This window comes from Mesitornis unicolor, unplaced genomic scaffold (genome assembly GCF_000695765.1).
Source record: "Mesitornis unicolor isolate BGI_N332 unplaced genomic scaffold, ASM69576v1 scaffold52555, whole genome shotgun sequence".
NCBI classification, from domain to species: domain Eukaryota; kingdom Metazoa; phylum Chordata; class Aves; order Mesitornithiformes; family Mesitornithidae; genus Mesitornis; species Mesitornis unicolor.
Genome location: NW_010188581.1, coordinates 1 through 12,276, shown reverse-complemented (window position 1 = coordinate 12,276; position 12,276 = coordinate 1). Strand labels below are relative to the sequence as shown.

Sequence of the window (12,276 nt, the reverse complement as noted above, 5' to 3'; positions counted from 1 at the left end):
ATTTGAGGATGTTCTAAACTAAGCTCACAAAATACCAAGGGGGCAGCGTTCAAAATCCTCAGCTTCAGATATATTTTGCATTTGGGACCCATCTGTGACTTATCTGGTGGGCCTTCCTAAGGGAAATGGATTGTAGGCTTTCATTTTGCCAACAAGTCCATGTGAGGAGACCTTGGAGATTTCCTTCAGAGACAGAGGGGCTCTGGGACTAGGCAGTTTGCTTGTGTAAAAATGGTTGTGGAACTGGGACCCTAATGATTAAAATAGATCGAGGACTTTACAAGACAGAACACAAGTGTGTGTGTAGAAGAGAAGGTGCAGGCAGATATTCAGATGGAGTGAACTGCTTGAAGCTCTGGTGAAGCAAAGTCATCCGAAGATTTGGCCCATGATATGTAAACAGTTCACTATGAAAGGTCATTATCTGAGGTAATTAATAGTAATTAGTTAATAACCTACAATTGATTAGATTATTATCCACAGCCATTCTGTATTTTCCAAATACTTTTTTCCCTTTACACTCAACTTGCATTTTTCTCTGTTCAGCACCAAAGGAGGCACACAGCCATGTAAAATTTGTACAGAGTAGAAGAGAAGCGGCATCATATGACATATGCTATGTGATGAATCTAGTACAAATATTGTTATCCAAATATACACATACATATATAGATTTTTTTCAATGAACAGTATAAATATTTTACCTTGGGAGATTATTCCCATGTGCAAAATGAAACAGTTTTTCCCGGGAGTTAATCTTCTGCTTTGCTCATGTTCATATTCTTGGTAAAAAGTGGGTGACTGTCATAGCAGGAGAAACCTTGTTTCCTCTCTTCACTCTCCCATGTTTGCTCAGTGCTATATAAGCTCCAGGGTAAGCATTTGATTCATATGCATTGTAGTTATTGGGCAGCAAGGTTTCTTTGAATTTGCACTCATCTTGGAAAACAGCCTAAAGAATGGGAAGGGAAGAGGGGAAAGAACAAGGCAGGTACAATAAATATTTCATGAAGAGTCAAGTAATTTTTCTTATTTTCTGTAAAAATACAGAAGAATTTGTTGCAGTGTGCAACAGGTGGTGCTGGGGTGACTGCATTCAACAGTAAATCTCCCTCAGTGCTAATTTGGTGTCAGATGAACTCAGATGCCACCTGTCCAGATAATGCACTCTGTACTTCCTGCGACAGATCAAGTTAATTTGTCATAAATCATGGGTTTCTTAATTTTATTTGCAAGAAATAATTTCTGTCAGCATCACACCCTTTAACTCAAATGAAGCAGCTTTATTTCACACCTCCCTTCTGCAAGAAGTCGTGTTGTTTATAAAAGAATTTTATTCTGGCTGTCTAAACTGTCAGTTCTCTTACAAATAGCAATATCCAGTGAGAACACTCTGCTTGAATAAGGCATTTGAGTAAGACCTCAGATCAGCACTAAAACTTTTTTTTAAAAAAACATCAGTGATATTATATTTAAATGACAGTGAGATATGCAGCAGGAAAATAGTTTCATATTTCTTCATGTTGCACAACATAATTACAGTAAGAGGGAGTTGTCTGGGAAAGGAGGTGCAAGGATATGCAAGAGACAAATGCAGAGCACCAAGGAAATAAAAAAAGAAAGCAGAATTCTCTGACTTCAAATGTCTCACTGGTGGTAGCCAGTGCTGTTCTATTTGGACATCTTTGTAATAACACCCTTCAAAGTTTATAAGAGTTTAACTTAGAATATTGCATTATGTAAGGGAAAATGCACATCTTTTACAGCTTTTAAAAATGCCTTTGAAAATAAACAAGATTGGATTGAAACTCGGGTGTAAAAAATCAAAGGGATCTCTGAAGCCAGACCCTGCATTTCTTTGGGAAGATGTAGCCAAGCAAAGGAGCTGGGCTTGTGGCACTTTTCAGGTGCTTGAAATCAGACATGATCGAACTAATATTCTTAGAGTGGAACGTTAAAATGTCCCACTGAGACATTACCTGCGTGAGAAGGAATCAGTCAGGGTCCTTCACAACATTTGGCATTTTTTTAAGCAACTGAAATGCTTTGATGAAATTACAACTGTTTCAAATGAGATTAATTTGTTGTTTCTTGGCAAAAAAGACGGATGCAATCAGTGCCATTCATGACTCTGAGATGGACCGCTTTTACCTATTGGCCGGAGCCAGCCTCTTTCAGACACACTTCCTAACAAGCACTCTTTCTGCTGAATGTTGAGACTGGAGATGCTTTGCTCAGGCCTCAGAGATTAAATTGCATTAAGATGGCATAGCTAGCACTTTCTAGATGAGGATGATGGTGATGGTGTTTCAGTATGACTTGCATACCATTGTCAATAGCTATTATTGTTTTCTCACCCTTTGGGACTGATCTCACAAAACTGGTCCTTAAAATAGCCCCAGGCACACATTTTGACTCTGTAGAGTAGGCTTCCTATTTATTCTTCATGGTGTGGTTGTTTTTGGTAGGGAGAGGCATCTGGTCACAATTTTACTGATGGTAGCTAGTATAGATAGCTCTAATTGAATTGTGCCTCTCCTATACAAATCTGTACACACACATACACATGCAATCACATGCACACACTCCCATGGATATAAAAACATGCTTTGCCTCCTAGGGATTTTCGCACAGCACACCCTTTTGCTTTACATACAATGCAGAATACATTCATTTTCCTAGGATGCTCCCTATACAATCTTATTGGAAACCTTTAAAATAAGAGATCTCTAACAGCCACACTGCTTGTTGCACTGACACTGATGACACTGGGCCGGGCAGGCTTCCTGAAACTGTAATCTCTACTTGTAATCAGAGATTTCCAGTATGAAAAAAAAACAACAACCCAAAAAACCCAACGAAACAAAAAAAACCACCAAAACCTTTGCAGCCTTTGTTTAAGCATTGAAAAACTATTTGTACTTGTACTCACCGTTCCATATAACTTGCCCTTGCTATTCATTGCGATGAAGAGAGCACTTTTCACACCAAACAGGCTAACAACACCTCTTTCTACAGTGGATATTTCAAACAGACCTAGAAAATAAGTTTAATAGAAGTTTAATAGAAGTTTAACAGAATCTAGAGCTAATGAAAAGCAATTTATTTGTTTTAAAACCACAATGATCTTATAATATTTTCTTTATTAGAATTATCTCCCTATTCCAGCAAAATAGAAATACACAGAGAAGATCTTGTTTATTCCTACATACTGTGGGATTTAAAAATAATTATTCTGGAATCGCAATCACATGCTGTATAATCCTTTTGCTCTATCAAACTCTTTTGCCCTGTCAAACTTCTGGGCTTTCTAATAAGTAAATTGTTTCTATCTAATATGCTGCAATTACAGAGTGTTTGTTATTAAGCTTTAGAGAACTGTGGCTTGGATTTTAAAGTGCCTCATGATATCTCAGCTGCAAAAGATTTTAGCAATTGCCCTTTACAGGAAATTGAAATCCATAGGGCTAATGTTCTTCTTTAATCTTACAGTAACAGAAGAGCACCCATAAGAACAAGCAAACCAGGAACAGCAAGCCCCTTCCACAGCTGAGTCTCCCAAAAGTACTGGTCAGCCAGAATTCAAAATCATGCTTTGGCACTCTAAGCTCAGTGACAACCTCCCAAATTCAAAAGGCAGATGAGAAGGTGAGGAGTGGTCAAATGCAGCAGAGAGACAGTTTTCAACCTGGTTTGTCTTTTCTTATCTGTGCAGTAAAGTAGAGTAAAAATAAATTGTATCTAAATTTGTTTAAGAATTTGTGACATGTTTCAGCCTGGAGGGTTCTAATGTTTATTGATCCCAAAGACTTTTAAAAGGCAACAGATGTAGCACAGATTAATAATATCAAGTAATAATATTTGCATTTTATGAAGGGTAATTACTAGAGTTCACAGCAATTAAGTGACATCTATTCTATTTCATTTCTTGATGCAACTCACTGTATTGGTTTTCATTGTGAACTCCGCTTATCCTTCCGTCTGGGAGGATTTGAAGGTGAAACCCGATGCCCACGTTGCAGTAAAGCCTTCGCTGCCTCTTGATTCCTAGCAAATAGTCACTTTCCCAGTTCACATCTGACTTCTCCCCTGACATCCCAGCAATGGACCTGGACAACAGAGATTGCCATCCTCTTTCCAGCAATGTGCCATTAGTTCTGCTTACAACTGGATGTGTTGAAGCAATCCCAGCAAGAAAACCTAGGAGAACGAAAGCAGGCAACGTCCGGTGAACACTGGCTTCGCAGGACATAGTGATGAGAAGTCTTTGTGCAGTGGCCATCCGGTTCACCTCCTGGGCACGTGGTCAGAATTAATGGCCCTAAAAATACCGCCCTTCTTGTTTTTCTCTCTTCAGCATGGTGGCAGAGACTTATTTTTGGAAAGCAAATAGAGCTTGCTGACATGAAACTAAAGCCCGATAGCAGTTGAGTTGGAAGCAGAGACAGGCCAGCAGGACTCAAACTGGTGGGGACCATGTTTTGTAGATCCTGCTCTCCAGTGGGCAGCCTCAGTTATATTTGATTGACCCATCTTTATAGCGCAGAGGCTGTCCCTCCCCACATCATCACTCTGACATCAACAGCTTGCCAAAGGTAAGCCTGCCACGGCTGTAACACTAACCTGTCGTCCTCCTGGGCTGGCTGAGCTTTCATGAATGCTGTCACCCAAGACCAGAGACAGGAGTGGGGTTTCATTGGCTGTTGAAAGGGAAGGAGTCAAATTGATCAAGCAGTCGGAGGCCTCACAGGGAGCTTCCTTATTTAGAGAAGAAGGTGTAAAAACAGTTATGGACCTCATCAGCGAGCAATGAAAACTTTGCAGTCACTTCCTTGGTGGCATTATCAGGGGAGCTCAATGTTTGGGGAGAATTGGCTTGAAGTGGACACTGTTCCTTTTGTACATACTCAGCAAATTCAAGGTACCTCTTACTAGAGTGGCCCACGTGCTAACAGCTTGGCTGTAACTCTAAAAGGAGTGCTCCTGGCTGGCTAACGGAGAGGTAAGCCATGTTAAAGGGAGAGGAAGCGCTGTGACTTGCTCCTATGGTTTTTATGCAAACACACTTTTGTTGCTTGCCGCAGGAATTCTGCTGAGCAGGGTGTGCAGGCTGGAGCATTGATCTTGCAGTTACACGTATCTAGGGACATTGATATGTTCCTAAGTGTTCATGTTTTTCACTGAAGTGACTTCCAAGTGATCATATTTATTTGGGGAGGATGAGTGCCTCATTCAGGGGTGCAATTGTATTTGTGTTTGCAAGATTAGATTTTTATCTTAGTTAGTTTCATGAGACCTAATAACACATAAGTAGGAGGAAAATAGCTGAGATTTATGCAAATATTTCTGCCAATATATCTGTCAGCTTTTCACAGCACAGAACTTGTGTCATCTACGCCATTTGAGATGTCTGCATGTCAATAAGGAGAGTACCTGGAAGCATAATCGAACTGAGCACACCCGGCGTGACATACAGTTTCACATTAGCGCGGGTGTAATATGAGGCCTTCGATACCGCAGACACTCAAGCAGGAGCACCGTGAGCAAAGAGCAGATGGTGGCAGCCCTGAGGCAGGTGAGCAGTTAGATTCGGTGACTACTTGTTTGAGAGAGGCTCAGCTATAAAAAGATTGGGAACCACTGGACCAGACTCTGGCTTGTGCCAGGTGACGTTTAAAAGTCTCTCTGCATTTGTTGAAGCAGCACTCAGAATATCTTATGCCATTTGCTTGCAATGAATATCTTCAAACCCATTTCTCTCCTGCGTTATACTTCACCTCATGATTTTTCAGCTCTGTAAAGTGCATATATGATTTTTAGCAAGGAACAATACTAGTATTTTACATCCCCTCAGCATAGTTGCAGTCTTTATGAGAGGCCAGTGCCAGTGGGAAACAAAGCCCAGGGTAACTGTTATAGCAATAAAGCACTGATTTCCTTGGCTGTCTTATGCTACATTCCGAAGACCTGCCCATTCCCAATGCATGTGACTTCTAGAAAAATTGCCTAATCGCAGAGTCATCACTGTCTGTAAAACATGTGTTGTCATATTTTCTTTCATTTTTTTTTCACCTAGAGAAGGTGGTAAATCAGAATACAGCTGCTAATGAGCAGGCAGCATTTGGTGGTTTTCTGGGTTTTGAAGGTGCAGAGCTGGCTTTCCCTCATTGGCTTTTTATTACTTTTGCACCTTATCTCATTTGCCAGATCTCTCATAGCAAAGCCAAGACACGGGCTAAAAGAGCTTCTCTAACTTGTGGCACACCTGCCACTGCAGATTCCCAAAAAGCTGTTCTAATGGCCCAAGTTAAAGGAACACTTTTTGGGATGCATCCTGTTGCATCCTGATAATCTCAATCCTAGAATGAATACTAGATGATAGTACAAAAAACTGGGGTAAAGTCTATGGGATGCATTGCTTCAGCTTTTAGTCAGCCCAGCTGGAAAGTGACTGCTGAGAGCTGTGGTGGGCCAGGGTAAGTAGACCAGAGCACAGCTTCCCATCTGCAGTTTCTTGCTGAGCAAGTAGACCTGACAGCATAACGTATGGAAAAGGTGGCCAGATTTCTTGCTCGAAAAAAATCAGGACTTTGTTTGCTTGATCTGGAAACCAAAATAAATAGCTAAAAATTGTGATTTCATTGGGACATCTGGCCCTCATAAGACCAAGAATCTTGGTATCTGGCCTAAGACCAAAATGGAGCTGGGAGATGAAGTGTATACTGTAGTCTTCTATTGCTTAGCAATTCTGCATTGGAGCTGAAACAAGTCTTGAACCATCCTGTAGTCTGATCTGTGGCCAGCAGGTTGCTGAGTTCCTGTGTATTAGCAAATTGGTCTGAAGATGACATATCACATAAATTCTGGAGCTCTTGATTTAATTAGACAAGCCTTGCCTCCTCTAAAAGATGTCTCATTCTGGTTGAACTTGTCCTCTTGGCCCATGAAGTAACTGTTTCCAGAAAACACAGTAACCTTTTGATTTTCAGATAGCATGTTGTCCTGGCTTCATGTGCTCAGTGAAAATTAGAAGGCATCAAGGGAGACAACCAACTGCATCTGAAGTAAAATAAACCCTGTGAACTCCAAAATAGTAAAAATGTACCTCAGCAATCAACCTCTGCTTACTTAAATTCTTGAGACCCAGGATGACAGTGCTTACCACCTAATTAAAGTAACAAGTTTTCATTGTCAATATTTTAGTACAACATTTTAACCTCCCTTTGGAACAGAGAAGTACAGATCCACTTTCAGATAGTCTAGTAAATGCCATGCAGCTGAGCAGTAACGTGATATGGATGCAGAGCACGCCTTTCAAAAATGCATGATGACATAGGGTCCTAAGTTCCATTTCCAAATCTCTTAAAAGTCTCTCCCTATTTAAGGCCTGTAAAGAGCAATCCCTCATTCAAATGCAGAAGAACAGACTAAAATAATTCACCTTGACTGTGCTGAAGACTCAGGCCAGTGGTGGAACAGAGGAGAAAGGAGATTTCCAGGTGACAAATCTGACAGTTGTGGCAGGGCAAGTGTTGTAGGCTTTGGATAACTTGAATAAAACTCTGTTAGCCCAAGTATGACCATGGAGCCCCATCAGATTATCTTTAGGCTAGTGGGATTTGTTGGCCACCATGTTGTAACACAAATACTAGGACTACTATGAATGAAATACAAATCATAGTATGAAAGCAGCAGAAAAAAAATAATAGAGCAAGGGCTTCAGGGATGGGCTGTATTGATATCCAAGGACCCAACTGATAACCATAAAACTGGTAAACACAGGAGTGTGTTGTTGGCATCACAACTAGATTGGATAGGACCACACTGTAAATGATTAATCAGCAGAAGACCCAAGCTCTGGTACGAGGCGGATGACAAAAAGAGTTATTGCACACTGCATTTGTTATTTCTTCTCCTGTTATCCAACAGAAAGGTGGATTTGTAACCATACAGATACCCAAAATGAATAAACAAGACAACAGACAGCAACCTTGCCTAAGGCTCTTGGAGACTGAAGCAAGCAAGTTTCTGAATCAAAATGTATCAGCTTATTACGATTGCTGACTCCTAAATCTTATAAAAGATCTGCTCAAACCCAGTTTGTCATCAGCAGTCAAAAGGAACCCAAGATACGTAGTGAAGACGTAAGAGGGGACCTACTTTATCCTTCATGTCACACACAGACGATCCTGACTGGGCCACTTGGGCACATATATCTTGGTGCATGTGAGCACCTGGGTAAGACAGTGGGTAAGTTAAACAACTTAGAAAGTAATCTAAAATAATTATCTTCTCCTTTCATCACAGGGGCTCTTGCTGAGTTTTCACATGCTGATTTTCTACAGGCAGGCAGAAATGACAGAACAGTTCCCTGCTATGTTTTGGAGGGAAGAGGGAAAATGGATCCACTCCCAAAGGAAATTGTGAAGCATTTAGGACTATATGAATACTATCTTGCTTGGAAAAAATCTTAGTTTACTGCTTATTCATGCTAAATTCATCTTCAGAAGAAGATATGTCAAGCACAAATACAGCCAAACTTACCTGTCTTTTTCTCCCAAGGAGTTACCGCGGAAGTCAGTTCATAAGGACACAGAGTAACTTTGCTGTACTTGCACACAGACAGGGTTATGGACAAATCTTGCTTTTTATGACATGACCACAAATTCATTCTTGCAGCAGAGCTGTTCTCAATATACCATGATGTAACAGAGCAGAATCCTTGCATCCTTTATCTTTACTGTTTTCTGCACAAGATCTGTCCTAGGGCTTATGCCTGTTTAAAGCTTGGTATAGAAATCCAGAGGCAGGAAGCCCTCCAGAAAAGGAAATTGTGTTTCAACTTCTGTTCTAGGGGCTGTGAGAGGAAGGTAGCCCAAATAGCCTGCAGAAACAGTTGGCTTTGAGTCGGCATGGGAACAGCCACATCTGCTTGTGATTGCACTGTCTTTCCAGTGGAGTTCTTGCCAGAGCAGGTCGAAGGAGACTTGGAGATTTGGAGCTCTCTGGAAGCACAGAAAAATCCTTCTGTAGCGCAGAACCTTCAGCAAGAAATGCATTTAGTGTAGCTTTCTGGTCCTCCATCCACAGGCACAATAAAATCCAACCCTGAACAGTTTTGAGGTGGCCATGTTGTTGTGGTTACAAGAAAATTCTGGCCGGTTGGGGAAGTCTGACTGGTTGAGTGGGTGTTTGTTTTAGCAGTAGAATTGAAAAGCATTTTAACCAATCAAGGTAATTAAGGTAAGCTAATAATTATGTAGTTAGAATAGGTATTTGTTTAGAATATGTTTGTTTGAGAAACCTTGCTAAGAAACCTTTCAGGATATGTTTTGTTAAAAATGTATAAATAGGCTGTGAAAATGTATGAGCGGCGGAACACACCTTTGAGGGGCTACCCTCTGTGTTCTGCAGCGCTGCAAATAAAGAAGTGCCTGCTTATCTGCAACTGCGTAGATAAGATTTTCTCGTCGTGATTGCTACCCTGTCAACAATATCTGCCTCTCCATATCTTATAGAGGTTGAAATGACTGTCATAAGACATAGTGGTGACTCCATGGTGAATCTGTGGGTCCCCAAGCTGGTGCATCTGCACACCAGCCCACACTGCCTCTCTCATCACCTCCTCAGCTGTTCCCACTCTGAAAGGACAGGCAGTCCAAGGGCAAAATGCAGAGCTGAAAAAAAAGATATGACAGCCGCCAGCCCCCACAGGGATCTGCTTGGTGTTATTCATTAGAAGAATGGAATGACATGGGACATATTTAATTTGGTTTTATTTTGTTACATGTATGGTTTTCTCATTACAGCAGGAACAGGGACACTGCAGGAACAGAGATGCTAAATGTCCCATTTAGGTAGCTTTATTAATAGGAAATAAAATACAACTTGGTTTTGGTGGTGGTGGTGGTGATGAGACTTTGTCCAAGAGTCTAACTGTCTGGATCTCTGGGTGATTCCTGACTGTGGAAGATACTCAGATGATATGCAATCCAGTATAGAAGGTTATAGGCAATTTCTGGCATTTGCCAGGTAACTGTGTCTTTCTTGTGTTGTGTACCATTAGCACAGTTGAGGACTTTCTCCTGCGTGTCAATTCTTCATCTGCTGGTCTGAATCCCTCCTCATATTTCAGAGAATTCTGAATCTTGGGCCTTCTAGACAGTCATCTGAACTCTTTCCTGGTTTTGTCAAGCTTTTTGTCTTCAGGGTAGGCAACACCCAAAGGACTAAATCTTGTAGTCCATCTTTGATAGAAGTTGGTATTTGTTGTTTAATTTCCATAGAAAGGATCCCATCTCTGACATCTGTCCTCTTTCACCATCCTCTCCCCACTCCCTCTGCTGTGTTGGTGGAGGAAGAGAAGGTAAGGAGTTGCTGGGTGGATAGATACTGCATCCCAGAGTCCTGACCACAGCTACTTGATGATGGAAGAGAAATTCCTCAGATCCCTGGTACTCAGGGAGCATGGTTTAGCCTTTCAATGGAATACAAGACTTGAACCAAAGTATACCATATGTTTCTGGCACACAGTTGCATTGGCTGCAAGTCCCCAGGAGACGAGGGAAAGGAACACTACTTAATGTTTTGGCTGCACTCACAGCATCTGAAGCCTTCAAAATCCCATAGAAAGGTGTGTAACCTTTGTTGTTGTGTTGCTCTTCCACAAAGGAAGGCTGAATGAGTTATTGGAGAGTGAGAGAAAGGGGAAGGGTCAATATGCAGGGCTTCTCACCATGAGAGGAGAGCAGAGTAGAGCCTGGTTCTAGGGACAGAGTCCTCAGGCCACTTGCGATGGGAAACTGTGTTGTATTCAGACACCAGTGTGTAGGTTCATGTGCACTGAGGGTCTAAACCTGCAGTACAGGCAGTGGGGATCTAGTTAACACAGTCAAGGAGCCCAGTAACTGACACATTCACCACCCAGTAGGTGTCTTCTTTAGGGCGAGCTGAAGCACTCTTGGGACTCCACTACTTTCATTGGGAAGGTCTGTGTTTCCCAGGAGCTGCAACACATGAAGACACCTAAATGGAATTCTTTTATCCTGGAGATGAATTCCCTTCTTTGGCACCCAGCAACCTACCTGGGAATGGTAGAGCAAACACTGCAGGTAAAGGTGTGTGAGCTGGTGTTGGATCCAGCAGCACCTGCAGTGACAGTGTCTGCTTGGAAACCTCTTACACCTCTCTCCCAATGGCACAGGCATGTTTCTCAACTGGTCTGAATAGCAATCTTGAAGTCCATAATCTCAATCCCTGCAGAATCTTCACACATACTTGCATCAGGTGGGTGTCTCAGTAACCTGGCTGTAGTACCCTGTACGGTTTTGGGGGTGGAGGGTTTTTCAAGGACTATGTTCCTTTGTTTTGTGCTAGAGCATTTGTGCATTCCCAGCTATGTAAGGGTGGGTGGAGCGCGGCTGCACAATGTGCCTCATCCTCACCCTGCTTGCATCCAAATATGCACTTTGGAGAGCTTTTAGAGTATCAAAACTCCAGACTGAGTTCGGGGACCCATGCAGTGTTTTAAAAACTCTTGGTTTCTCTCATCAGCTGCATGTGCTTAAGCCCCCTAGGGCTACCTAGCTAGTTCAGGGACACAAGACTCACCAGCCTCCTTGCAAATGCTGGGTTATGGTCTGAATACTTTGTGGAACCAGAGCAAGAAAAATAGATTCTACAAATCCTTTATGATTCTCAAATTAAATTGCAGGAGCTGTGGGTTTCCAGCTCCCTGCTGCTGCTGTCACATGCATGGTAGGTTTCTCAGACTAAGCCCTTTCCTGCCCATTGCAGAAATGCCTTGTTTCTTCCTTGGTTATTTCTTTTATTTGATTCCAGCATTGTTCTGCAATGTGTCCATCATGGTATCGCATGTACAAAGAGAGCAACCGTGTAATAGCTCATATAAGGAGGAAATTTAGACTGTCAAAGATATTACTGAAGAACTCATTATGTCTTCTCTTGCCCTTCTTCTCTCTGACTCCTTTACTCCTTGAGTAACTAGTGAGTCAGTCACAGAAAGATTTACATTACAAGATTTACAAGGGACCTGGGGAGTTCATCAAGTTCAATCTCCTGTTCCAAGCAGTGCTATCTCCAAAGCAAGAGTTAAATCCTTACCCTCATCAGGTAGTGGCAAGAGCAGGACAGCTTTACAAGGGGATGCAAGCCAGCAGCTGCAGGTGACCACAGCGTGGGCAGGGGCAGTGCCTTCAGCCAGGGCACAGTCCCAGGTCCCAGCTGGGACAGCTAAACTGAGGAAGTGTGGACTGG

General features: G+C 42.0%; 1 protein-coding gene across 1 annotated transcript; it reads right to left on the bottom strand.

Moving 5' to 3' along the window:
• Positions 1–775: 775 nt before the first annotated feature.
• FGF6 (fibroblast growth factor 6) lies at positions 776–4,282 on the bottom strand. The gene is made up of 3 exons (XM_010185776.1): positions 3,943–4,282; positions 2,933–3,036; positions 776–952 (listed from the first exon to the last, which is right to left on the bottom strand). Exons 1-3 carry the CDS (start codon positions 4,280–4,282, stop codon positions 776–778), a joined length of 621 nt encoding a protein of 206 aa, XP_010184078.1.
• Positions 4,283–12,276: the final 7,994 nt, after the last annotated feature.

Excerpts from the sequence above, each read along its gene's own strand:
- FGF6 (XM_010185776.1), bottom strand. The coding sequence starts at position 4,282 with ATGGCCACTGCACAAAGACTTCTCATCACTATGTCCTGCGAAGCCAGT. Across the intron at positions 3,037-3,942 it reads TCACAATGAAAACCAATACA|GTCTGTTTGAAATATCCACT; the intron begins GTGAGTTGCATC and ends CTTATTTTCTAG. Across the intron at positions 953-2,932 it reads AGGGCAAGTTATATGGAACG|GCTGTTTTCCAAGATGAGTG; the intron begins GTGAGTACAAGT and ends CCCATTCTTTAG.